Raw genomic sequence first — 25,097 nt, 5'->3', positions numbered from 1 at the left:
GAGAATGCAGTTGTTCCCTGTTTAGCAAACCTTCTGCTTCTGCTTCTTAATCAAAGAAAAAAAAGGGAGAAGCCATGGCGGCAATCGGCAGGACTGCGCATGGGCTGAATCTTGTTGGATTATGGAAAGGTTTACGAATCATTATCATCATATCCATTTCATCTCGTGCCATGAGCCCATGTGGCCAAAAACTGAGCCCATGGAGCTGAAATAGGCCTAAATATCTGCCCGTGATGGCCCTAGTTGCTAATGTACAGCCCATGATCCGAAACGGTCAAAGAGTTTGGGCTTCCTGGGCCGCTCTCCGAGAGCTGAGTGGGTTGCCCTGGCTCAAGCCTCTCGCGTCGCGCATCGCCTCGCCTTCCTCTTTTTCCTCGCACTCCTCAAAACCATCTGACCAGCCTCCTCGTCTCGTCCCCGATCTCCTCCCACCCGCACCCAAGGGTTTCGCTCTCCAGCGTCGCGGAACGAGCCAGCGAACAGGGATGGCGGCGGCGCGGCACCTCAGATCCGGCCTCCCCCTCCTCCGCGCCCACCTCGCGGCCTCCGAATCCGCGGCCGTTGCCCAGGTCCCTGCTCCCCACCCCCTCTCTGTTGTCGAAGCAGATCCATTTCTGTCGATTTCGATTGGCCTTCTATCCGATCTAGGGCTGCTCTGTCTCCTGATGTCCTAGGGTATTTTGCAGGGAGGATGTTTGAGTCATCCTTGTGATTTTGGGGGGACTGACGTTTTCGTTCTGATGCAGGGTTCGAGGGGCTTCTCGTCGCAGGTGGCCAAGCCCAGCGGGAAGCAGATCAAGGTACTTGTATTCCCCCTGATGCGCGAATGTAGTTAAGAAATGGGATACATATGTTGTATTATTATGTACGTCAGTGGTGATAGGTTGCTCTTATCAATGTATTATTGGCACTGTGGGGATTATGCAATTATTTCTCTATTATCCTGCCTATCGTTGGGAAAACCTAATGCTGTACTAGGGTTGGATACCATTTGATTTTCTAGTGAATGTTATTATGCACACACCAATCACTTATTTAAGGCTCCCTTTGGTAGGGCTCCATGAGGGACTTCTCCAACAGCTTCACATGGAGCCCTACCAAACGGTGTCCAACAAAACTGCTTCGATGGAGAAGCCCTGCAATATCCGTTTACAAAAAAGGAGAGGGAGCCGGAGCTAAAAAAAACCTGCTCCGCGCGGCCTCTCCCCATTCCCGCAGGCGCTAATACCAATTTGCCCCAAAACTACACACCAAAATGCCACCCCAACTCCACCTACCTCGTCATCCTTCTAACGCGTCCGAGGCGGGGGTGTGCTGGCCGGCGAAATCGCACTAGGCGAGGGAGGTGGGCGGGCCGGAGTCGCGCTGGGCGGAGGGAGGGCGCGGGGGCCAGCATCGCGCGAAGAGGACAGCCGCGGCCGACGGCATCGCTCCGGGCGGCGGGACCGCTGCCTCCAACTCGGCACGCTCCAGTTTCCACCACAGACGAGCTCCTCGTAACCCAAGCGATCGATTCCACAACGTCCAGATCTCCTTTACTCTGCTCCGTCGATCTGAGCTTGAGGGGCTCGACCATGGCCGGCCACGAATGGAGAGCAGAACGCTATCTTATCTCCATCTCTCCCTCACACGCGTCTCTCTTGGGCCTAAAAGACCATGGATCCTTGGCCCACTAAGACGCATGTGTCATATGGACCGCTAACTCATCCAGGCAAATTATTATTATTTTTTATTTTTTTAATTTCATATGAAATCATAAACTTAGGACAACACATAAACTCATGTATACGACAAGTTATGGAGACAAGGGCATATTGGTCATTGGATCACTTCTATCCATTCATGAAAAAGATGAGAAGTCGTTTTGCCAAACGTTTTCCAAAACAGTTTTAGCTCCACCAGAGAAGCCGCTCCATCAGAGAAGCCACAGCCGGAGCCGTTTTAGCCACAGCCACAGCCCTGCCAAACGAGCCCTAAGTCATACACAAAGGATGAACTGTTGAACTCGAGTTACTTATTCGCATATTTGGTGAGACAGTTTCTTCATGTTGGACTGTGCTGTTTGGTAAATAAACTTCAGGGCAAGTAGACACTCAGTGTTGTTCGGTTTACATTTCTCGGTTTCCCTTGATATCTGTCTAGTTTTATGCGAGTTGCTGCATAGGTTCTCCTTTTAATTTAATAGGTCGTCGGCAATTTGAGATGTGTGTCATTCGTCCATCCATGTCACTGGTAATCTAATTGTTTGTCTGACTTATGTCTTTAGGTTCCAGAGGCTCTGTATGGTGGCACGGGCAACTATGCTAGTGCACTGTTCCTTACAGCAGCCAAAGCAAACGCATTGGACAAAGTTGAATCTGAGATTAAAACTGTTGTAGAGGCGTCCAAGAAGAGCCCGCTGTTTTCTCAATTCATAAAGGACTTGTCAGTTCCAAAAGAGACCAGGGTGAAGGCCATTACTGAAATATTCGCTGAAGCTGGGTTTTCAGATATCACAAAGAATTTCTTGGGTATGCGTCCTACTCATTTTGTATGCTTGATTGAGTTACTATGTTTCCTTGTAATGTGTTGATTACTTGATTAAGATTCAATACGCCCAAGTTTGATAGGAAGCTGTTGTTCTGTACATGCCTCACTGACAAACTGTGTAAAATGCATCGAACCATTTTCTTGTGTTATTGGTTCCAATAGTCTATTCCATATTAATACAGAGCAAATGCTTTTTGTAGCCTTCATCTGTAATTCTGTATGATAATTTTTATCATGTGCAGTAGTCTTGATTAAGATTCAATACGCCCAAGTTTGATAGGAAGCTGTTGTTCTGTAAATGCCTTACTGACAAACTGTGTAAAATGCATTGAACCATTTTCTTGTGTTATTGGTTCCAATAGTCTATTCCATATTAATACAGAGCAAATGCTTTTTGTAGCCTTCATCTGTAATTCTGTATGATAATTTTTATCATGTGCAGTAGTTTATTTGTAAGGGCAGCTTTATTATTTATCAGCTATATATTTGTTACCAAACCCATTAGTTGAGCTATTTCTCTCAAGAAACTGGTTTGAATTTTGAATTTTGGTACTTGGTATGATGGATAAATGGATATCATTTGTTCTGTACCATGTATCTTGGCAGTGCCTAACTTTTTGTTGGTTTATGAAGCTGTCCTGGCGGACAATGGCAGACTGAAATTTATTGAGCGCATTGCCGAGAGATTTGTTGATTTGACCATGGCACATAAGGGGGAGGTGAAGGTTGTTGTCAGGACAGTTATTGTAAGTTGATTTTCCAACCCATTTTTCCTCTTGCAACTTTGAAAACAATATCTGGTTGAATATCTCAGTACCATTCTCATGTTAAAAGAAATGTTTGATGATGCATATATAGCTTTCTTTTGCTTGATTTGATGACAATATGAAATAAATCGTGATGGATAATGTTGCTCGATGTGAATTTCTTGGATTTCTTGTCTTCTTAAGTTTTTTTATGGTCTCTGCTGTTCTATTTGGCATATTTTGTCTTTCAAGCTGAAAATAGAAATAAATTAACTGTGGAGGCAAAAAAAGTTTTTTTCCTGGGGGTGAATATTGTATGATGTCTCCAGATTACATATGATAAATTTTGCCAGGCAGTTTTATCAAATTCATGTCTTTGAAGTTACAAACTAAAGAGAGTCTGTAGTTTATTCATGGCTGGCAGCGGGTAGTGCTATAGTGCAATGATCTGAATGGTATTAAGTACTCCATATCAGCGTTTGACATGCATAATTTGTTTTGGAGTTGACATGCTTAATCTTGCACGACCAACTTAAGAGGCATACCATGTTCCTATCTGTTCTGTTTGCTATTGGGTTCTCGGTTTTTTTTTCTTAGCCTCAAAAGGTCGAGGGGGAATGTCTACATATTTTAGGGTATTTGGTTTGCATCTGTTGAAGAAAGCCAATTTGCAGAGCAAAGGGGCCAGATAAGTGGTGATCTTTGCATTGAAGGTTGGCGAAATCGAACTCACCCTGCAGTTCTCCGTGCCGCTCAGAGTTGCTCTGTTTTGTGACGGCCTCGAACAAGCTGCTACATCTCTTATCACACAATCACCCAGCAAATTGTGATAACCTTTCATTTCTACAAAATGAGGATAAATCATTCCAGAATTTTATGAAGCTTGCTTACCTCAGATGATCCATAGGTCGAGGGTTCCTCACTGCAGATGCATTTGTAGTTCCTCGAGTAGGTGACATGTCATCACTTGATTTCTTTTGCTGACACATGTTTCTTTTCTGTTAGCCACTTCCGGAGAAGGAGGAGAAAGAACTCAAGGAGACCTTGCAAGATATCCTTGGGAAGAACAAAACTATTTTGGTTGAACAGAAGGTAACTACTTGGTCCACGAGCTAGTCTGTAGCCTCAAAAGTAAAATTTGAAGGAATGTTCCTCAATTGTGCTTTCTCTGCAGATTGACTACAGCATCATGGGAGGACTTGTGATTGAGTTCGGGCAGAAGGTGTTTGATATGTCGATCAAGACTAGGGCGAAGCAAATGGAGGCGTTCTTGAGGCAACCCCTTGAAATCTAACTGCCTTTTGGATAAAAGCATCATCAGAATACAGTGGCTGTGCTGCTGAAGGTTTCCGCATGTTGCATTGATCCAGCCTTTGAATAAAATGTTTCCTGTAACAAGAGAATGGCACTATTTTTATTTGTCTTGTGGGCAAGAGGCCTGCTGTACAATTTATGTTTATTTCTTTGTTACTTGAAGTTTGCACCGAAAACATGATGGATGCCATAAAAAGTTTTTCATCTCCAAGTCATTGGAATATATATTTTTTTCTTAGAAATGTATCGTCCTTGTATTTTCAGTGCACTATCTCAAATAGTGCACTTGCCCACAATTCGTGTTATATCGAATATATCTGGTGTCTTTAGCTCAGAATGCACTATCTCAATAGTAAGTTTTGATCTTGCTATATCTTTACAGCCAAATAACAGCACACATCTGTGCGTTTGGATGAAGTCATGTTTATCAGTTATCTCAGACGACGTCAGCAACAAAGCCTTTGAGCCTGAAGCAAAATATCATGCTCCCTTCTGCTTGTTACTCGTATTTCAGAAAGGGAAACAAGTTGCTGCTCACTAGATATTGTGCTTTCTTGTGGCTCAACTCGTGCTGTGAAGGGGAAGTGGAGCAATCGGCAGTAATCATCATCCACGCAAGTACGCAACTCGTGCCTCTCACACTTCCAATCATTTAGTTGGTTATTGCCAAACCTCACTGCTTCTCTGTTGTTAGATGTTTATTATGTGTTCCAACAGAAAACATACCAAACCATGTTTTGTAGTCACGGAATGCGTGTGCTTGACCTGACGCGTGCCCTTGCTTTCCTCCCTGTCTTGAGGCGTAGGTCAAGCTTGAGAACAAGAAACACCTATAGCCCCTAGCGACGGGCCAGGGTGAGTTGGCTTGAAAGAATGAACAAAATCGATTCTCCAAGCCACTGCTGGGGCAGCTCAAGCAACCTTAACCTCTGGCTCACTCTTCCAAGCAACCCATGCAGCTATGCTAAGCTCCCCAGCTGGTTCTTCTTCCCCCATGTCCTCGTCACCGTCTCATCTTCCTCCCTATTCATCATTGCTCCTGTGGTTCTACCTCCACGGTCCTCTGCCCAACAATGGCGTCGTGCGCGGCGGAGACCGGCCTGGTGGCCATGGACTGCCTGGTGGTGTGCTGCTGCTGCCCGTGCCTGGTGCTGCAGGTCACTGTCTTCCTCTTCGTCAGGCTGCCCAAGAGAGTGGTCGTCAAGACCAAGCGGATCATCCTGAGGAGATGGCACAGGAGGAGGCCGTCGTCGCCGATGGCGGCGTCCAAGGGAGGAGCTGGCTGCGCGGCCGCAGCAGCAGGCTTGAAGCTGGAGGAGCTGCTGGACCTGGACGACGGTTTTGAGGCCGCGTTTGGGATCCGAGACGGCGGCGCCGATGGCTGGAAAGAGAGGTGTTTCGCCGTCGACGGCAACGACGACCATGACGGCGTGTGGGAGGCGATCATCGAGCAGGAAGGGCTCTTCTGGTTCGGGAGCTTCTGGGGCCGGCCGGAGCAGGAGGGGCCAGCTGCTGGAGGTGACGATCAGATGGGAGGAAGAAGCTTCAGGTTGCCTGTGAGCTTAGAGAGAGTGTGTGAGTAGCTAGGCTAAACGGTTTGATTCACACGACGATGTAAATATGAGGCTTTTTAAGCCAAAAGGATTGCAGTCAAGTATGTTCACGGCAGAAACTCAAAGAATGTTCAGAGCAAAATCGAGATGTAAATTCAAATTCATCCGAAAAATCGGGGTTCCTTCCAGTGAAGCAGCGGGGTGTCCGGTTGCTGCGGTCGTTTGGCGGTCACCCGGTCAATCAGCTGAGAATCCGGTTATCAATCACCTTCAAAGCCTCCTGTTCGTGAAAAAAAAAGCCTTCCAGTTTATGAAAATACGTCGCAAGCATCACATGTCTCTGCGAAATGGGTTTAACAGCTTACCCGCTCGCACACAAATTTCAAAATACATGAAGCATCTTAAATATGTTGGATACATGTCTGCCTAACTTTTGCTGGAGGATGTCATCATTATTCACATCAGCAGAAAGGATTCAGTTGCTCGGAATTTTCACCAGTTGCTTCGTTCTTCCCCATTCTTCAAGAGCCGCCATTCCGTCAAGCCGAGCGTAGTAGGCTGTTGGGACTAGACGAGTGGATAATTTGTAAGTATGATGGAAGCAATCCAATACACAAGGCATAAGCAGAACATAAAGTAGCATTTACTAGTAAAATTCATGGCTGTCATACCAATGTCTATTTCTGGGTAGCGCCGACGATCATGGCTGCATTTGACAATGTCTAGTCGGTCAGAGGTGCCAACTAATAATAGTGGGTTGTAGCAAAGCAATTCAAAAAGGTGCAGTTCAAACTTACATGCTGCAAAGCTTTGAGGCTAGAGACTGAAGTTCACCGGCTGGAAAATTGTTCTCATCATGAACAACGACGTGATAACAGACCAGTTTGGAGAAATTCTACAGTCAACCAATATAATAGCTCAATAACATTTTTTAAGAATAGCCAGCCGTGGATTCAGCAAATTAAAAATCCACTTTACCTTGCCACCAGAATGACGACACCAGAACTTATACCCAGTCAGGTCCGCCCCAGTTCCTATAAAAGAACACCCAGTCACCAAGCTATGTGAAGCGGCATGCATATGCGGATAAGCCCTCAGAAGCTGAAGTAAAGACACTAACCAATTTTGTTGGCCATCCCCATCGTTGCATGAGGCAACACAACCACATATGTGATGCGCGGTTCATGTCCGTCCATGAAATAGGCACAAGCCTTTCAGGGGAAGAAGCACACAACCATCAAAATGAGCTAGCCAAAGCAAATCAGATACAGGAGGGCGAAACACACTGTATTCCTACCTTTTTAATAGCACTCATCTCTTGATGGCAAATGTCGCCAAATTGACCATCCTTTAACCCATTTCTGTGCAAGGTACTGCTGTGTGAGCATATCTGACTCAACTGGACAAAATATGGAAGGAACACAGGTACTTACCTGAAGAAGATTATCTTCTCTACAGTTCTCTTTGTTGTCTTGCTGAAGGAATAAATAAACTCACTGGAAAAAATGAAGGATGTCAGTTCCCCAAATAAACAATGTGGCAATGGGTAGTCACAGAGATTGTATAAAACACAGAATTACGTGATCGTGGAACCAAGCCTAGCAGACAACATTGATGATCCCTTCATCATGTGAGAGTCGAACAGTATACCGTCTGAATTTTGGCCAGTCCAATGAAGTCGCCACCTACATGACTAAAAAAAAAATGTGATTGCCCACTGGAACGTAGCAAAAACCGAATCAAGGAAATGCTAGCTACTGGAAGAGACATACAGATGAAATATAGTCTGAACCCTCGTCTCCTGGCGTACAACGGAAGACGTCAGCACCAAAAATAAGCATTGGGGCTTCTGACACAAGGGGTAAGGCATTACAACCTGATTAATAAACCCAAAACATGATAATTCTGTAGCAAACAAAAATCACATCGAATAGGGAAGGAGGACCTTAGACTGTATTGCACGTGCGATTCTCTTAAGATGCCCCTTGCTTGGATACATAGCTTCACAAGCACAACAATGGCAGAATGTAATTCCAAGCCTCTTACACACCTCTTCCACTTTGTCTGCAAAACATCAAATACGGCTGTCACCCCAAAAAAAACAGAGAACAAAAAAAAAGCGAATATGACACATCAATAACTTCCATACCGTAAGAATATTTATCCTCTAGCAGAATCACAAGTAGAATCCTAACTGTTCTTCCTTCCTTCCACATTTAGTTGAGTGATCAATGATCTTCCCATGCAGATCCAACAAAGTCCTTTCTATATCAGTAGGGGCTGCCTGGGCCTCCTTTATTGGTGACGGAGTAAATTCCTATCTTGCAGATAATCAAAGTCAGATGTGTCTTGCGTGATTATTAGATTGCCTTATTCAAAGAAAGAATGCAGACTTTACCATTCCGATGGCTACACATGTATCTACAATCCTAGTGACAAAGCGGCGTGACTCTTCTTGACTCAAATACAAAAAATCTGCACATGCCCAGTTTCTGACGATTCCACAACCTTAAAGGGAAAAATTGCAGAGGTTAGAGAATTCTTTCACGGGATATTATGAAGGATAAAGAGTAACATCATCAAGAACCCATTTGTTAAATTATACACTCAAGGATGCTAACCCATGAGCCAGATATGTCTTTAAGTAGCTCCCATCATGTTTGTCAATGCTTATGGCAAATATTAGCATCGGACTTTATACCCCTGGTTTTGAACAAAATTTTCCGATTCTGTGGTTCCCATATTGTTTTAAGTTGTGTTAGAAGACTTGTAAATTCACATGACGCATGCAACATTGACATCATTCAAGAGTTAGGAACACAAGCTATGCAGAGCATATCTCACACAAAGCACCATATGATGCATATTTTGATTGAGCATGCATGACATAAGTTTGATGCAACTCAGAACACCATCGGCAAAATACTTATTCTCACTGCATTATTTGAACATGAGTAAAAAGCCAAACATTATAATAGACCAAATGTATGTGATTCGAGAACAGAGAATCACATTGATTCAACCACAGTATCATGGCACTAATTCAAGTAACAAATTAGCTTATCTATAACAATTTCTTGAGTGAGGCTGAAATGAGTAATCAAATCTCTCTTCTTTGTTACTCACTCACACGAAATACTTTATATTGTTTGTTTTGTCACATGTAAAGTCTATAATTCCATTTAGTTTAAACTTTGAAGCTAGTGAGATGTTGAACTTGTCATTTCATAGCAAACCCCAGGATCCGTCACTGGTCATTGATACAATATATGCAATAATTAATTGACTTGATTCTTAAGAAACAAATGTCATGCCCATGATACTACGCATAAAAATATCCAACAACATGGTAGCTTTGGAGAGAGTGATATGATACAGTGCATTGCGATTAGCCTTAGCGTATTCAAAAGTACTTTTTACGAATATGATTTCGTATCACATAAATGATATATTGAATTAGTATTTGTCAGTTAAAATCTTGTCCTAATGAAAATGCGCCTTATATTTCGGTATGGAGAGAGTACATATTTGTCTGACAAAATAAAGGTACAATAAAGTTTAACAAATCTAACTGAGTACAAAGCTTTTGATACCACGCCAATGTCTAAAACAACTTTCTTTTGTGATTGGAGGTTGTACGGAACAGTAAAAATACCTGCACCACGTCCTCATCCCCAAGGATATCAACTTTCTCCTCACTTGCTGGCTTCCTAACGCGCTCGCGTTCCTCGCGTCGCTCCTCACGAGGTTCATCATGATCTTCTTCTTCTTCCATCCACTGGGGCTGTTCACATACACCATATTTTCCCATGTGCTTCTGTTTGGATCCTTCAGCCACTATCAATTTCTCGTAAAAACGGTCAAGACTCTTCTGAGGAATAATCTTCCTCGTCATTTTCCTTCTCTCAGTCTAAAAAAACATCATCTTCCATCTCATCGTCCGTACTATGGAGTCCGCCTTCCAAGTAAAATGAGTCCGAGTCAGAATCTCTTATATCCATATAGAAGTGAGCCATATAGAAGTGAGCCATCATCTTCTCCCATCTCTGACTCGGATTCCTTCTTCTCTAAAAGAATGTAACACACTGCATTCTCTGGAAGGGCAGCAGCAAGCCAGCAAGTTCAGAAGTCAGAACCCAATAGTCCGAGTGAGGGGGACGACGAGGTACCTGGCAAAGCTTTGACGCAGTTTCTTAGTTAAAAGCTTTTTTCTTACCAGGCTTTTCCGCAAAGAATTTTTTGCACGTCCACCCACGGAGATCGAACATGCCTGACCATGCACGAGTGTTTAACGTTGCCGCCGCGTTAGGGTCTTGATGATTGGGTGGAGAATTGGATTCGTTATTTGACGTTGGTATTAAACGAGGTCTTCCCTCCCTTTCTTAAACCTGGGGAAATTTGAACTTCGGTCTGTTTGGTTTCACATGCTTATACATAAACAATTTAAAATAAGCAAATAAGTTGCTTATGAAACTAATCACTCTTGCTTATGGGATTGCTCATGGGGTTGCTTATTATAAGCAAATAAGCAACTCTTGGGTTGCTTATGGTTGCTTATGAGGACTTCCCGATGCACTTTACACCTCTTGCCCTCATTGAATGCCTGGTTGTCCTCCCCCTCTTTCTCAATAATTAGGGGCAAACATGACAATATCCACCTCATTCAATGCTTATAAGCAAGGGTATCCAAACAGCTGAACTAAAAATAAGCAACTCCAAATAAGCAACTTTAAGTTGCTTATAATAAGCAACTCAAACCAAACAGGCCCTAACACTAAGTCCTGATGATTGGATCGCGTCACCATCGGCAGTGGCTTGTCAGATATATAGTCAAGCACACACGACTACTCCACGCGATCGATCGATCCAGGCGTCAAGGAAATGAGCGAGGTTCACCGGGAGAAGCGATCGCGTGCGTGCCTCCCAAGCACGCAGCACGCATCGGGAACGCGCGCGCCCGGTGGCCGGTGGCGAGAACGATGAAACGGCCAGGGATTCGAGCACCGGGGCACGGTCGCACGGAGAACTCCCAGCTCCGCCCTGTCTCCAGCGCCAGCCGTCGATCGGGTCCCTCGATCCGTGCCGGCACGAATCCTAAAGCGCCTCCAAAGCCGTGGGGTCTCCTCCGGCCGGTCCTCACGTGCGCGAGACGGCCCCTGGCCCCTGTCATCTCACTTGGCCCTCTGCGAACCAACTGGCCAGCGAGCGAACTCCTCCCCACTCGGCGGCGCCGCTTCGTTGATGGATTGGGCCACCCGGTTCCGCATCCGGAACCCGTCGCCGGCTGCCGCCTCCCACTTCGCAGGCGAGAGGCGGCGCCCGGGAGGCAGGGCGTCCTTCCGCCCCATGTCGTCGGCGGCTCCGGTGGAGGAGCCGGCGGCGTCCGAGGCGAAGCGGCGGCCGTCCGGTGAATCCTTCATCCGGCGCCACCTCAGGACCCTCGCCCCGTACCAGCCCATCCTGCCCTTCGAGGTATGCATAAGCGCCCCCACTGTTGGATTCCCTTTGTGTTGGGGAGACGCCGGCCTTTTGCTACGCGCGAGGTGCTCGTGGAAATGCCCCGCGGCGAGTTGCTCTGGCCTTTGTTGAGAATGGAATGTAGCGCAGCTCAAATTACTGAGTGCGGCAATGTATTAGTTTTTCAAGCTTACTTTTGATGTTGCTGTGATATGATACTGTGTAGTACTAGTTTTAAGTTTGCTGAAAATGGAAGCTCTTACCAGGTGCTATCTGCTCGGCTTGGGCGTAGACCAGAGGACATAATCAAGCTCGATGCAAATGAGAATCCATATGGTCCACCCCCAGAGGTGAGTTCCACTCTTCAATATAAAGATTAGTCCGATGTAACCTATATACTAGTATTTGAAACACTACTTTCTTAACCATCATAAGTTAGGCTTTGGGAACACGAATCATTTCTAGGAAGGAAACATGAAATTCTATTACTCAAAGCTGTGATGATTCGTGCACAATAATAACAGTTTCTCTTCGCTGTATGTAACTAAAGCGTGACTTCCACTCTGTAGGTGGCTACAGCATTAGGTAGTCTTAAGTTCCCCTATGTGTACCCTGATCCGGAAAGCCGCCACTTGCGTGCTGCTCTTGCTGAAGATTGTGGAATTGAATCTGAATACATACTTGCTGGATGCGGTGCGGATGAACTAATCGATTTAATTATGAGGTTAGCGTCCAGCTCATTTATGTCTCATTTTCTAAAAAAAAATATTACCTCACCAGACTATCTCATAAATGGCGCAAATGCAGATGCGTACTTGAACCAGGTGACAAAATTATTGATTGTCCTCCGACATTCACTATGTATGAGTTTGATGCTTCAGTAAATGGTGCACTTGTCATCAAGGGTGGGTAACTAATAGTTCTTTCTTAATTTTTACTTATACTTTTCTAACCTTCCATGATTCCTGGATTTATTGTCGTGTCTGTCCTAAATTAATTCTGTCTTACACTCTATGCAACTTCTGATTCTTCTTCCTTTTTTTGCATGCCATTCACCGTTCTTTGATATAGTTCCAAGGCTTCCTGATTTTTCTCTAGATGTCGATCGTATTGTTGAAGTGGTAAAACAGGATAACCCAAAATGCATATTTCTGACATCCCCAAACAATCCAGACGGAAGGTATATCTTTGTCGTTCATAAGTGGAGCTATTCTATTTGGCTGCTGTCCAAAAAACGATATTTTACTCAATTACTTTTTATTATATTTATTTCAGTGTAATCAACAATGAGGATCTTTTAAAGATACTTGATCTTCCGATACTTGTAGTGCTGGATGAAGCTTATATTGAGTTTTCTAGCCTTCAGACAAGGATGTCATGGGTTAAGAAGCATGATAATTTGATTGTTCTCCGAACATTTAGCAAACGAGCAGGTTTGTGATTTATCTTTTTGTCCTTGTTAGTTAACATGTAAAGATTAATGTATTTGGAGATCTAGGTTTATTGTTTTCTGACCTCACGACACTAGACTTTGATAAGGAAACTGCTAGTCCAACCATTGGTTCTACTTTTTTTTAGCTCATGTCAGCTGCTATGCGCCAGTTATGAGTTACTTGCGTTGAACAAAACCATAACAGAAACTTTTGCAGTTTTGCTACAAAATAGATGAAAATAAAGTTAGGAAATGTCTTACAGGTTATTGACGATGCAGGTTTAGCTGGTCTTCGTGTGGGTTATGGAGCATTTCCTCTAAGCATTATCGAGTATTTGTGGCGGGCCAAGCAGCCTTATAATGTTTCTGTCGCAGCAGAAGTTTCAGCATGTGCTGCGTTGCAGAATCCAACCTATTTGGAGGTATCACTTTTACAAAGTCATTCTAATATTCTTTCCATAGTTTGACTTTATCTAACTCAGTGTGCTCCTGTTGAACGTTGTACAATGGAAGAATGTGAAAAATTTACTGTTACAAGAGAGGGAGAGGCTGTTCAATCTTCTAAAAGGGATACCATTCCTGAAACCATTTCCCAGTCATTCTAACTTCATTCTCTGTGAGGTTACATCAGGAAAGGATGCAAAGAAAATAAAGGTTTGTTTTTCTTCTTATTGCACAATCCACGTTTCTATCTTGTTCCGTTGAGGTATCAGTCACTTCTATTGTGATTTTGAGGTCAGAAAATGTCAGATATTGGAACCTGAAGATTAGGCATCTCTCATCTCTGTCTCTTTCCAAACCAAGATTGGTCGTCTGCAAAAGAATATCTCTGTTCACATTTTCTAAAAAAATGCACAAATGATTGAACAGTATGGATTTGCACATCATTGATGCCTTCTATTAATAACAAAATTTCAGGAAGACCTTGCGAAGATGGGAGTGATGATCCGCCACTATGACAAGAAGGAATTGAAGGGGTATATTCGTATTTCGGTCGGGAAACCTGAGCACACTGATGCACTAATGAAAGGCTTGAATGCACTTCAATTATGAGCACTTGCACGTCATCACTATTAATGGAAGCATTGAAGTACTTGACCCAGTATGCATGTATGCGTCAGGCTGGATGCAGTCTACAAGAGGAGATTTGCATCATTCCAACATCTGTTAAGCCCAAACCAACAAGGGCCGTTTAGTTTTCAACAACCATTTTGTTTAATGAGTCGCAAATGCAGTGATCTTAGCAAGGTTATCGTTCAGAGCAAGGCTGTAAAAGTTGATTTCCTTGTGGTTATTTTCTGGTTTATCGGCTTGTTTGGCTGTTGATAGAGAACTGAAAATTCTGTAGGTAAATAAATGCCAACATAGCCATGCTGTCTTACTTTGGGCAAAGGTTATTGCACATTGCAAGCTTAAACCAGATATATTAAGGAAACCGTTAGATTCATTCATCTCCATGATGGCATCGCGTAAATTGCGTGATTTTATTTATGGTGATTGACATGTATATAGTCGCAGAGAAGGCCGAGGCAGCAGCAGGGTTCCCACCATGCAGCTGTGTCTTGACAGGTGCTCACTGGTACTGGCCGGCGAGCTTGCCTTCCTTGACGATGTAGTTCTGCACCGGGAAATCCTGGCCCTTGAAGTACCTCTCCAGCATGTCCTTCACCCCGGCCGCGTACCTCAGCTGCAACAAATCGTTTGCCATGGGAATGCTTATGGCATCACCAAATCAACGCTCAAGAAGCATAGCATGTTTTGCAGCTGACCTGGCCATCAATGGTGGTGCCGGAGATGTGAGGGGTCATGGCGTTGTTCGACATGTAGCGCCATGGGTGGTCCTTGGGCGCCGGCTGAGGGTGCCAGACATCGCCGCCGTATCCTGATCATCATCAGAAACGCAACAATTTCAAACACCTTTGCCATTGCCAGTATTAAACCAGCTGAAAATGAGCAGCCTGTCGTGGTAGAGCAGCCTGCAGCCGAACGGCTTGAGGCGCTGGAGCAGGAGGCGCCCGATCCGGCCGGCGCCGACGGTCTTGCCCTCCAGGTCGTGCGCCCGGCGTCGGCCTGGCGGTGGCCCGGCAGGAAGTTGCGGACGAGGACGAGCACGCGCATGAGCTGGTCCTCGGCCACCGACACCGTGTTGCTGCCGGTGACCTCGGCGACGGTGAGCCCCGCCGCCGCCAGGTCGACGTGGTCCGACCCGATCCTCGCCATGAGGAGCAACTCCAGGTTCCCCGCGCGCGCGATGCGGCCCGCGGTCACGTACGCCGGGTGGAACAGCGTGGTGATGAGCACGTGCCCGTCCGCGATGTGCTCCTCCAGCTCTGCAGGCGCCAGAACCATAACCACGTGTCATGCGTGTAATGTGACGCGGCGTTCTGCACAGCGATTCATATGAAGAAGGAACGAACGCCTGAAGTAACTAACTGGAGAGAGAGGTGGTCACCGGAGTTGGGCCCGTCCTTGTCCTCGGTGACGACGTACTGGTGGCCCTGGGACTCGAGCCAGCCGCGGATGCCGAGGGCGTTCTCGGCGCAGTCGACGAAGTTGGGGTTCCGGTCGGCGTACTCGCCGCCCTTGTAGAACACGCCACGATCTTCTTGCTGCCGGCGGACGACGCCTAGTGGTGGTACACGATCGAAACAGAGTAAACGTTAGGAAAAACTCATCGTCACGTACGGTGACCCAAACGATACGATTGCAAAGGCGTCGCTTACGTGAAGGCTCCTCCCGGGCGGTGCGTTGCGCAGGACGTGCGGCCCCAGGGCCGAGGCCACCTGCCGCGCCGCTCCCCTCATGGCCATGGATGGCAAGCGGCGGAAGTGTCACCGGTGCTGGAAGGACTAGCGCTGGAGCTAGCTCAGCTGGTCTGTGCTCACTGCCACTGCTACTATACGGATGTAGATGCGAGCGTGTGGGACTCTGGGTTTAGTGTGGAGGAACCGGCTGGTATATATGCAGCTCGCGCGGCAGTGCGGCCGTCGCATCGGTGAGGCGGCGGCGAAGGGCGCGAGGGTGGGAGTGGGACGGGTGAAACTGTGTCCCCGGCTAGCGCGGGTGCACGGGGGAGGTCGCTCTCGCGCGCGCTCGTGGTGTGCGACTTGTGTCACGTTCTGCAGCCGCGCGCGGTGGCGCAGCCGGTGATCATTTCGTTTGCCAACTTTATGTCACTGTTAGGTTCGATAAGGGCCACGACTTCTTAAACCAGCATCAAAAAAATCTTACCAATTGAGCTATGCTAATTTCGCGAATGCCGATGTAAATTGAAGCAAACAAGTTAAAGCGCGATCATGTCATGAAGGTTTGAAAATTGCTGCAGAATAGCATGTGATCTTTGAACCTCTTTAACATCTAAAGAAGATGGCAGATATCTAATATGCTCATAATAAATAAGATTCATGCTTGCATTCAGTTAATCTCGGAGGTGAAATGACTTATAATTTGGAAAGGAGGAAATACAATCCATGATTTAGTCCAATTAAAAAGGAGAACGTCACATTGTGCTGTACGGAGAGGTGATGCTCCATCTTGTGCTGTATGGAGTAAGTGAACGTACTTCCTCGATTGATTAATACTCTCGTCTCACTTAAAGAAAAGGAATTGCTATTTTCGTTCACTAACTGGTACCAGTAGTAGCCTAAAACAGGCAAAAAAGCATTCGATCCTTTCCGTGGCCTCGCGAGGCGAAGACACTACACGCGGCCTCCTGTGCCCATATTCCATCCTTCCTCGGCATGGCGCTTCATCAAAAGGCAAAGTTTATTCCCGCGAACCCTCTTCCAAATCTCCCCAAAAAAACCATTGCCTTCGCCGCTTCGCACCAACAGTGATGGCAGTATCGATGCATGATCCATCGATTTTATCCCTTATAGGACCCGGCGAAACATTGTTATTACAAAAAGCCCCCTCCCCGGCATCAGCAGCTGCAGCTCCTCCGGGATGCGCATGCCGCGGCTGCCCCTCCTCCTCAAGATAGCCGCGGCGGCGGCCGCCGGGGCGCTGGCGCTCATTGTCGCGGCGCGCCTCCGCCGAGAGGACGCCGTGGCGTCCCTCCGCAGGGAGATCCGCGAGTGCGTCTCGGCCCTCGTCGAGGAGGAGGGCGACGGCGACGGCGGCGGGGGCGGGGGCGGGGGCGCCAAGGAGGTCGCCTCGTCGCCGGCGCCGTCCGTGCTGATCACGGGGTTCCGGGCCCACGGCAAGAGCTCGCTGGTCAACACGGCGTGCCGCGCGCTGGCGGCCGAGGACGGCCCGCTGCTGCTGCGCGCGGAGGCCTCGCCGCCCGGCGGGGGGACCGACGGGCCCAGGCGGCGGCGGAGGGTCAAGGCCGTGGTTGCCGGGGCCGACGGCGACGGCGCGGGGGACGGCGACAACGTGGTGGACCTGCTTGACGCGCCGCCGCTCCCCGAGGCGGCGAGGCTCTCCAGGGATGACATCGATGCCGCGATCATTGGGGGGAACCCGGAGTGCGTGGTGCTCGTGCTGCGCTGCGACGCGCCCGCCAAGGAGCGGAACGCCGCCATCAGGCGCCTCCCGGAGATCTCTGCTGCCGTCAGGAACAAAGGTCAGTCAGCTTCCAGAAGGTTCTGGAACTTCTCGTGGGCTTTGCATCGCAGTATTTATACTGAGCCGTCTCCTAGAGAGGCCCAACCCATACAGGGAGAGTAGAAACGTCAACGACATTGGACCTGGATTTTCTGCAGAAAAAAAGAAATGGAACCATATGGATTAGTAATCGTCATTTTGCTATCGATTTAGGGGCTGTTTGGATACGAGGTGCTAAGCTTTAGGAGGGTCACATCGGATGTTCGGACGCTAATTAGGAGAACTAAACATGAGCTAATTATAAAAATAACTGCAGAACCCCTATACTAATTCGCGAGATGAATCTATTAAGATTAATTAATCCATCATTAGCAAATGGTCACTGTAGCACCACATTGTCAAATCATGGACTAATTAGGCTTAATAGATTCGTCTCGCGAATTAGACTCCATCTGTGCAATTAGTTTTGTAATTAGACTATATTTAATACTCCTAATTAGTATCAAACATTCGATGTGACAGGTACTAAAGTTTAGAAGTTTAGGAGGGTGTATCAAACACCCCCTTAAAAGGATTTGTGTAGGGAGGAGGCTGTTAAATTTCCCTGTTCAAGTGTCCTTTTGCTTATAGATCCCAAGCTTTAAAAATCAGCTTATAGTGAGTCTTGCAAGTAACATTGGCCCTGTTTGTTTCTTTAATTTCTTTCACACAAAGAGAAAATTGATCTGCCTTCGCAGAAAAGAAAGTGAAGATTTCCCACCGATGAGATTTTTACTTAACACTTTAACATGTGCTTTTTAAATCTTGTCTCAAGGCTGGCTCTAATTGTCCCTAACATCTATTAACAGGGCTTAATTTGATCGTTGTATTGACTTTTAAGAAGGCCATGAGATCAATTAGGCAGGCTGAAGAGCTACTACGGGAGGTTTCGTTCAGGGCCCGAACTGATTGTGTTTACTTCATCGAGAACTACACCTGGAGCAACAATGGGCCCAACCTCCACCATCCACCTGTCATCAAGAATGACTTTGAGACACATTTCACGGTGCTGACAATCATTCGACAGTGTCTTGAGTTCATCAAGCTAAATAGGAGCCAATCCAAGGACAAGGGTGACAAGCAGGCAAAACCGGACGAGCCCAAACCTAAGAATCCACCCGCAGAAGCTAAGCAATGCCGGAAATTCAATGACTCCAGTGTAAGGCTCTTCTTCAACAGCTCAGAAACTTGAATCTTCATTTCGCACAGGTATGGTCTACTGCAGGCTAATGTAGATATACTTGTATAGCACTGAGATAGTCTGACACGCTGCACAGAATGTACAATCGTCCATTCGTTACATGTAGATAAATGTCCTTTTTATCTGCCTTTGGCGTATAGTTGATGTACTTCTGGTTTTCTCATTTTCTGGATTCATAAAGCAAGGTAAAAAAACCCTCTTGCCATATAATATCATTAAGATAATATCACTTCTTACAGCTCTAAATCACCAATATTTATATGAAAGCGTTACATGTATATATGTTATAATTAACCCCAGTATAGTCAAGCCGCAAGCTATTTGTACATCTAAAATTATTGCCGTAGACGGAATATGAATGGACCAACAATGTTGGCCTGCCTTATTCGCTTTATAGCCGATCAATTTAGTAATCCAGGCACCAGCAATAATAGTCTGATGCTGAAAGTGCCAGCAGTTCTTCTGGGCTCATCCTCTCCAGTTCTCTCTGCCTCCAGGCTGGGTAGTTGTTCTGGGCCTCACCTGAACCGGAGTTATAATCTCTCGGGTGAGCCTGTGATCTCATCCTGATGTACAGCCTCATTGCTGCCACACAGTCCTCATAGGGATCCTGAATGCCTGTTTGAATATCATACCTACAATAAGATGCAAAAACAATCTATTTAGCATTACGGAGATACTAAGTAGTAGGCTGATTGTTTAGAATAGCCTGCTAGTGACATACCCAAGATATGCTTGTGTAAGATACTTCAGGGAGTTACTCAGTTTGCTAGTCTTCAACAGAGGCGGGTATTTTGCAGTGTCCCTGCACATGCGTCAATGTTAGAAACCGTAGCAACTTTGACTCTGGATTCCTAAACCATAGCTAGGTAAGCAAGATCTATATATGTTAGAAAGCAGATAGACTACAACCCACTTAGTTATCTAGTTCTCCTCACCTGATCATGAATGCGGGGTACTCCAACCCTAGGCGCTCAAGATCATGTTCCAGGCCATGGCCAACCAGGATCTTTGCCCTTCCATAACTCCTTGGGCGTAACTTCCACAGCGGCTCCCCGTTGCACAAGATCTCCTGGATCCTCCTCTGTGCAACCTTCAGTGGCATTGCGTCCCTCAAGTACTCTGGCCTTACCCCAGTTACTTCATACCTGAACACACAAATAATCAGCTCGTCTCATTTTAGAAAGTGGTCCATGCAAATCTCCTGTCCAGTTTCCAGCATAGTGTCCACTCAATGATCGCTAATGCTTTCTTTCTGGTTTTTTTCGCTGGTTTGATAATTTCTCTTGTACCATCTATTACAAATGGGAGACTACTGGTATGCAGGAAAAGTAATGGAATGAAATGTTACCTGTAGTTGGTGACTGGAGCTGTAGGTTTGACATAGGTCTGGAAGATGATATTCTCGTCTTCTCCAATGAGGCACACCCTTGCACAAAGGTCCACTGAGCCGTCACTCCCTCCTCCAACCATTTTACAAGCCAGAGCAACCGCACGGCCAGTTATGCCACCCCTGGGCATCTGGGACCAGATGGAAAGGAAGAAAAATGTTAGAATCTAGCATCAACCAAAGTCACAACAAAGGGATGTCTATGCATCTGAGTTCTGAAATGAACTGAATATATGGTAATATGAATGAATAGAGTAGAAATCAGTAAATCATTACCGGAGCAGCACGAGTGTATTGGCAGGCTGCACGGTGGTATCTGACGGCGGCGTTGCTGTCGAAGATGTTGAGGCAGATGCTGCAGCCGCGGACGCTGAAAACCCGCGCGCACTCCACCTTGGGCAATGGCCCTAAAGATTGAGAAGAGGCAGCGTCAGAAACCACGATCGTTCAGCTGTGAGCTGCTGTCCTTGGTTCTCAGTTTTCTGCGTACCGATCAGATGCTCCCTGAGCGACTCGAAGGAGCGGCAGTGCTTGCCGCAGACGCCGCACCTGGGCTCGTGCACCGAGTGGTAGTTCACCTTCATGTGCTCCACCAGGTGCTCCATCCTGTTGTACTGCCTGTAGCAGGCCGCGCATTTGTTCCTGATCATGGGAGACATACATGCACATGCTTCAGTTACTTTGATGCATAGATTAATCTAGCTACACTTCCAGATTACTCGGAGCAGCGGCTTGTATAGTTCTGCAACCGCAATCTGGCTGGTTTCACGTGGTTACAGTAAATATAATGGATATGTTTCAAGCCTTAGATTGACTTAGATTGATTGTTGAGGTGCCTTGATGGTTTCTGCATATATGCCTACATCTCTATAAGGGTTAGGTGCAGTGTGGGATGAACTTGAGCCTGGAGTGCATGTTCATCGAAGCGCGCATATCAATGCTGAAAGCTGAAAGAAAGAATAGCATCTCTTATCATCTTACCTCAAGGTCTCCGAGGACTCCCTCCTGCCCATCATCATTCTCAGATTCCAACACTTGGGTCAAAGGTCCCTGAGAAGAGATCGAGCTCGAGGCTGGCGAGGATGGGCGACGCCGGCCGGGAGACTATTTATAGGCAATGCAGAGGGATAGAACCTTCACGAGGGAAGACCCACAGCCTTTTCCTTCAAAAAAAAAAGACCACAGCCTTGGCATTCTGGAAAATAAAAGTTGCAGTTATCTTAAGTGCCCAGGATCTCCCTTTTCTGAGCATGTTAAGTACATAGTACTATAGTACCTTAACACTTTCAGTCCTCTTTTAGGACGATGGTCCGAGAGAAAGTACACATGTTTAGTACCTAGTGAGCAGCAGCATTTGCACTATCAAAAAGTTTTTTACATGCTGCAGTATCGAAAGTCCTAGGCAGTTAGCAAAGAAGACTGGCTGTTCTGTCTTCTCAATAAGTAGATTTGTTTTTCGTCTTCATTTTCTCTCGTGAATCCACGCGACAGGAGCACGGGCCTTTGGAAACAAAAGACTGCTGTTAGCTGTACAAAACATCCAAACACCTGTGGAATTACCACTTTGTCATTAGCCAGCTTCAGTAGTTGCTGAAATACTTTCCGAAGTTCTGCTCATAAACACTCATTTCCTCTAAACATCTTAATCTTTCAGACGCAGGAATAAAGATATCCCAGTCGTTGCATCAACGTAACCAAGGATTCACAAAGCTGTTCCTCTATCTTAGTTGAGTGGCAGTGCTCGTGCCTTCTTCTAAAACAAAGGTTGGTTGGAGAAGTACTCCAGATTTTTCTCTTCGAATCAGTTGACAGTTCACTACCGAGAGCTACGTACCCGCTAGCTTGTCCAACAGTGCCGACCTGACGACCTTATTGGTCCATCGGATGCTCATTGCTCTGACCTGAAGAACGCTATCAGATAGGCCATTTAACATCGTCGTCGCTTTTCGGTCAAGATCACACGCACAGTCCTGCCGGCCCGTCCTCTAAATGTCCAAACTCACCATGCCCAAACTCACCATGCGTAAACTTGGGATCAATCGAGAGCTCTGCCAAACAAACCCTTGCAAGCAACTTACCCGCGTTGCTTGCAAGCAACGCGGGCTGAGATCCTGCGTCCGTGGAGGCTGGAGCTCGCTCCCAATCCCAGCACCTTGCTGTCCACTAGCTGCTTCCGCTGACCACACCAAACGGAAGAAGCTAGCTCACGTAGACAACTGGCCAGTACAGCGATGGCCCACATGTCGGTCTCCCTGTGTGCAGCAGCCGCGCGCACAGGTTCACCACGAACGTGGAATTAAAGCGGCGACGACCGTTCATGCATATGAGAGGAGGATCGGGGCCGTACGTGCATGCGAGAAAGCACAGGGGTGACGGGCATTCTCCTGCCGCCGGGGCTAGAGGGTTCGCTTCGTTCTCAGCTGCTGGGAGGGATCGGAGGGACGGTCATGGGCGAGAAAGGAGGAGATTCCCGGTCAAAAAGACGGCCGTGGAAAGGCGGGTGGGCGACGGCGACGCCTGCATCTCTCTCCCCGGCCGGGATGGCTAAAGATATGGTGCTCCATCTCTCGTCGAGAGGGGGAAGACGGTAGCGGAGCCGGAGAGGAGCTGAGCCCTAGTCAAAGGAAAACCCGGGGCGACGGCGACGGCGCCGGGATTCCCTGCACGCCCCGGCGTTCTGGCCGATCGGGCTCGAGCCCGCGACCGGCGCCGGCCCCGCGCGGCATCAGGATCAATATCTCCAATTCTTCTGTCTCCTGCGCGCCGTCCCCGCTGCATGCTGCTCCTAGCGTCCTCCATCGCGCTGCACTGCCGCTGCTTTGCAAATGATAGGCCGGTAGGACCCATGGCTGCTGGCTCCTTTACAGCATGGCAAGTGTCAATGTAAAAGAAGCTCAATCACGCTGGCTTTACGCCTTGTGTCGCGATGACCAGAGCGTCTCCACACCTTTTCTCAGGCCTTTGGGCAGGGGCGAAGCTAGCATCAAGATGAAGGTCGTGCACAAATAATCAAGCAACTAATGCACGAAATTTCCTTCTGTTATATGGTGAAAATCAGTCAAGTTACTAAAAAAAATTTATTCACCCTAGTGCATGTGCACCATGGTAGCATAACGTGGCGTCGTGCCCTCGGCCTCGCCATAGATCAGCAGCCTAATGCGTCACATTCCCATGCTTGCTTCCAAACTAATACATTCCCAGCGTCCTAATACAATCCACTAGGCTTTCTGGGCTACCAAAGATCTAACATAATAACCAAAGCTTTGGTGACAAACCTATCATCTAAATTCCATCTCTTACACCACTTGCAAATGAGTAAGCAAGCTCCTCGAGGCCCATCTATTAGTCTATATCGGGTGTAGCAGATCCCTGGTAGCTGGCATCACAATCTGCATAACCTTACCAATGCGCCCCACCTGCTGATCAAAGTGTACTTCAGCCACTAGTAGTGCCTTGTGCTTTTGCTCCTCACTCAATTTTTTTGTTATCGAATTCTTTCGTAGGAGACGTTTCTTTTGATGCCCGCACATTGCACGTATTTACCTATTCAGTTACAAGTATCATATACTATATGGTCATCTATAGACTACACGAAACCTAACTTCTCTAATTATTTACATGTAAGCTTGTCTCTTACTATACAAATCTTTGCATATGTGTGATGAATATGGTGATAATTTTATCGTTTTGAACTATGGACTAGCTCTTAGACAAGGGCTAGCATTACTCTCTCTTTACTCAGTGTCTATGATGTATTTAATTAAAATAACATAGGATAGTTACAAGTATTCCTACTATTCTTTACTCAGATTCCTTAACAACTTTAGCAATAGAATTGGGTGCAGTGGTTCTCTCTCGCACAACTGCATTACATGAAATTAGTTGCGGTTGATGCATAAGATTCAATATACACAGTTCTAGAACTAATTTTTCATGCTTTCACGTGGTTGCATCCACTTGGTTAATAAAGCTTCCCCTATTTAAAGACGTATTAGAAAAACAAAGTAATAGTCGTCATAGGCTTTTTGAACATATATAGGATGAAGTCAATGGACGGGAGTGTTTGATTATGACAATAATGGTCACATTTACTAAAATTCTGGTTCATATAATTCGAGATTTGACAGATAAAAAGGTGCATTCTGATTTTTTTTCCTGTTCTGTGGTGGCAGTTGGGGGAAAATAGAGCTGGCAGAGGAAGAATTGAACAATGGGGAAAAAATGCAGTGCACACCATCAATTGAAGTTTGCTCTCTTTTGGAACTTGTTTTGCAAAAGGAAAAAAACACTCTTTTGATTCTTTTTGCGATTGTGACCCAACAATAGCTTACAGGATAGCTTAAGATATTGGACTACAGTGGAATCCTGTGGTAGTTATATGTTCCTGATTTTATGAGAGAACTCAGTGAACATTATCTCAAATTCTCTCTTTTCTGGAAGATAAAAAGAAGCACTGTAGGAAGTGATGCTCGATCGCAACACTTTCTTAGCCCTAACTTTTGAAAAAGACCAAATTTGTCACAACATGCCGCGCTCTAGATGCATGAACTAGAGAAATCTTGCAGTAATAGGCACAAAATGTATATGAATTTTCTAGAGTAAAGTGCATTGCCGGATCTTAAACTCGTCCGACTACATGCCTATGTCATTTAGGTTAATGTACTCTCGAACTCCTGAGAGTTTCTTATAAAGTGAATTTCATCTTAGTGTATGTAGAAAGTTATGATGAGTGACCGAGAGTATAGGGATATAAAATTCTAAATGACACATGAGACCTTTTTTTTTGGGTGGTGTGTGCGTGTGTGTGTGTGTGGGGGGGGGGGGGGGGGGGGCAAAATTTCCAATTGGGGGGCCCTTTGCCGTGGGGAAAAAGTCCCAAAAATTTTAA

At 46.3% G+C, this 25,097-nt stretch overlaps 5 protein-coding genes and 1 pseudogene across 7 annotated transcripts; 4 read left to right on the top strand and 2 right to left on the bottom strand.

Annotated features, from left to right (window-relative positions):
• Positions 1-376: 376 nt before the first annotated feature.
• Positions 377-4,835, top strand: LOC101766276 (ATP synthase subunit O, mitochondrial). Its single transcript, XM_004953588.4, has 6 exons — positions 377-569; positions 747-800; positions 2,267-2,510; positions 3,163-3,275; positions 4,281-4,367; positions 4,450-4,835. The coding sequence occupies exons 1-6, from the start codon at positions 486-488 to the stop codon at positions 4,567-4,569; spliced, it is 702 nt and encodes a 233-aa protein (XP_004953645.1). The 5' UTR covers positions 377-485; the 3' UTR covers positions 4,570-4,835.
• Positions 4,836-5,261: 426 nt separating this feature from the next.
• On the top strand, positions 5,262-6,638 carry LOC101765861. The gene has a single exon (XM_004953587.4). It carries the CDS (start codon positions 5,663-5,665, stop codon positions 6,170-6,172), a length of 510 nt encoding a protein of 169 aa, XP_004953644.1. The 5' UTR covers positions 5,262-5,662; the 3' UTR covers positions 6,173-6,638.
• A 4,669-nt stretch (positions 6,639-11,307) lies between these two features.
• On the top strand, positions 11,308-14,478 carry LOC101765452 (histidinol-phosphate aminotransferase, chloroplastic). The gene is made up of 9 exons (XM_004953586.4): positions 11,308-11,614; positions 11,866-11,949; positions 12,169-12,323; positions 12,407-12,504; positions 12,671-12,779; positions 12,875-13,032; positions 13,311-13,453; positions 13,545-13,685; positions 13,950-14,478. Exons 1-9 carry the CDS (start codon positions 11,384-11,386, stop codon positions 14,082-14,084), a joined length of 1,254 nt encoding a protein of 417 aa, XP_004953643.1. The 5' UTR covers positions 11,308-11,383; the 3' UTR covers positions 14,085-14,478.
• Positions 14,479-14,598: 120 nt separating this feature from the next.
• On the bottom strand, positions 14,599-15,841 carry LOC101778309 (annotated as a pseudogene).
• A 912-nt stretch (positions 15,842-16,753) lies between these two features.
• LOC101764102 lies at positions 16,754-24,555 on the top strand. Of its 3 annotated transcripts, XR_002676741.1 has the most exons (4): positions 16,754-17,598; positions 18,428-18,827; positions 21,864-21,973; positions 24,382-24,555. XR_002676741.1 is itself a non-coding variant. In XM_004953584.4 (3 exons), exons 1-2 carry the CDS (start codon positions 16,977-16,979, stop codon positions 18,808-18,810), a joined length of 1,005 nt encoding a protein of 334 aa, XP_004953641.1. In that variant the 5' UTR covers positions 16,754-16,976; the 3' UTR covers positions 18,811-18,827; positions 24,382-24,554. The 3 variants fall into 3 exon arrangements, 2 of the variants coding, with proteins under 2 accessions (XP_004953641.1, XP_004953639.1); XM_004953584.4 differs by lacking the exon at positions 21,864-21,973 and having other exon boundaries at positions 24,382-24,554; XM_004953582.3 differs by lacking the exons at positions 21,864-21,973; positions 24,382-24,555 and having other exon boundaries at positions 16,756-17,598; positions 18,428-19,048.
• LOC101765059 (RNA exonuclease 4) lies at positions 19,203-21,281 on the bottom strand. Its single transcript, XM_004953585.3, has 7 exons — positions 21,191-21,281; positions 20,700-20,851; positions 20,486-20,616; positions 20,171-20,340; positions 19,758-19,967; positions 19,544-19,624; positions 19,203-19,454 (listed from the first exon to the last, which is right to left on the bottom strand). The coding sequence occupies exons 1-7, from the start codon at positions 21,226-21,228 to the stop codon at positions 19,226-19,228; spliced, it is 1,011 nt and encodes a 336-aa protein (XP_004953642.1). The 5' UTR covers positions 21,229-21,281; the 3' UTR covers positions 19,203-19,225.
• Positions 24,556-25,097: the final 542 nt, after the last annotated feature.

The sequence above is a fragment of the Setaria italica genome, chromosome I (assembly GCF_000263155.2).
Source record: "Setaria italica strain Yugu1 chromosome I, Setaria_italica_v2.0, whole genome shotgun sequence".
NCBI classification, from domain to species: domain Eukaryota; kingdom Viridiplantae; phylum Streptophyta; class Magnoliopsida; order Poales; family Poaceae; genus Setaria; species Setaria italica.
This window is presented reverse-complemented; position numbering and strand designations above follow the sequence as displayed.

Excerpts from the sequence above, each read along its gene's own strand:
- LOC101766276 (XM_004953588.4), top strand. The coding sequence starts at position 486 with ATGGCGGCGGCGCGGCACCTCAGATCCGGCCTCCCCCTCCTCCGCGCC. Across the intron at positions 2,511-3,162 it reads TATCACAAAGAATTTCTTGG|CTGTCCTGGCGGACAATGGC; the intron begins GTATGCGTCCTA and ends TGGTTTATGAAG. Across the intron at positions 4,368-4,449 it reads CTATTTTGGTTGAACAGAAG|ATTGACTACAGCATCATGGG; the intron begins GTAACTACTTGG and ends CTTTCTCTGCAG.
- LOC101765861 (XM_004953587.4), top strand. The coding sequence starts at position 5,663 with ATGGCGTCGTGCGCGGCGGAGACCGGCCTGGTGGCCATGGACTGCCTG.
- LOC101765452 (XM_004953586.4), top strand. The coding sequence starts at position 11,384 with ATGGATTGGGCCACCCGGTTCCGCATCCGGAACCCGTCGCCGGCTGCC. Across the intron at positions 11,950-12,168 it reads CATATGGTCCACCCCCAGAG|GTGGCTACAGCATTAGGTAG; the intron begins GTGAGTTCCACT and ends TCCACTCTGTAG. Across the intron at positions 13,454-13,544 it reads AGAATCCAACCTATTTGGAG|AATGTGAAAAATTTACTGTT; the intron begins GTATCACTTTTA and ends GTACAATGGAAG.
- LOC101764102 (XM_004953584.4), top strand. The coding sequence starts at position 16,977 with ATGCGCATGCCGCGGCTGCCCCTCCTCCTCAAGATAGCCGCGGCGGCG. Across the intron at positions 17,599-18,427 it reads TGCTGCCGTCAGGAACAAAG|GGCTTAATTTGATCGTTGTA; the intron begins GTCAGTCAGCTT and ends ATCTATTAACAG.
- LOC101765059 (XM_004953585.3), bottom strand. The coding sequence starts at position 21,228 with ATGATGATGGGCAGGAGGGAGTCCTCGGAGACCTTGAG. Across the intron at positions 20,852-21,190 it reads GAGTCCTCGGAGACCTTGAG|GAACAAATGCGCGGCCTGCT; the intron begins GTAAGATGATAA and ends TCCCATGATCAG. Across the intron at positions 19,968-20,170 it reads GCTCCAGTCACCAACTACAG|GTATGAAGTAACTGGGGTAA; the intron begins GTAACATTTCAT and ends TTGTGTGTTCAG.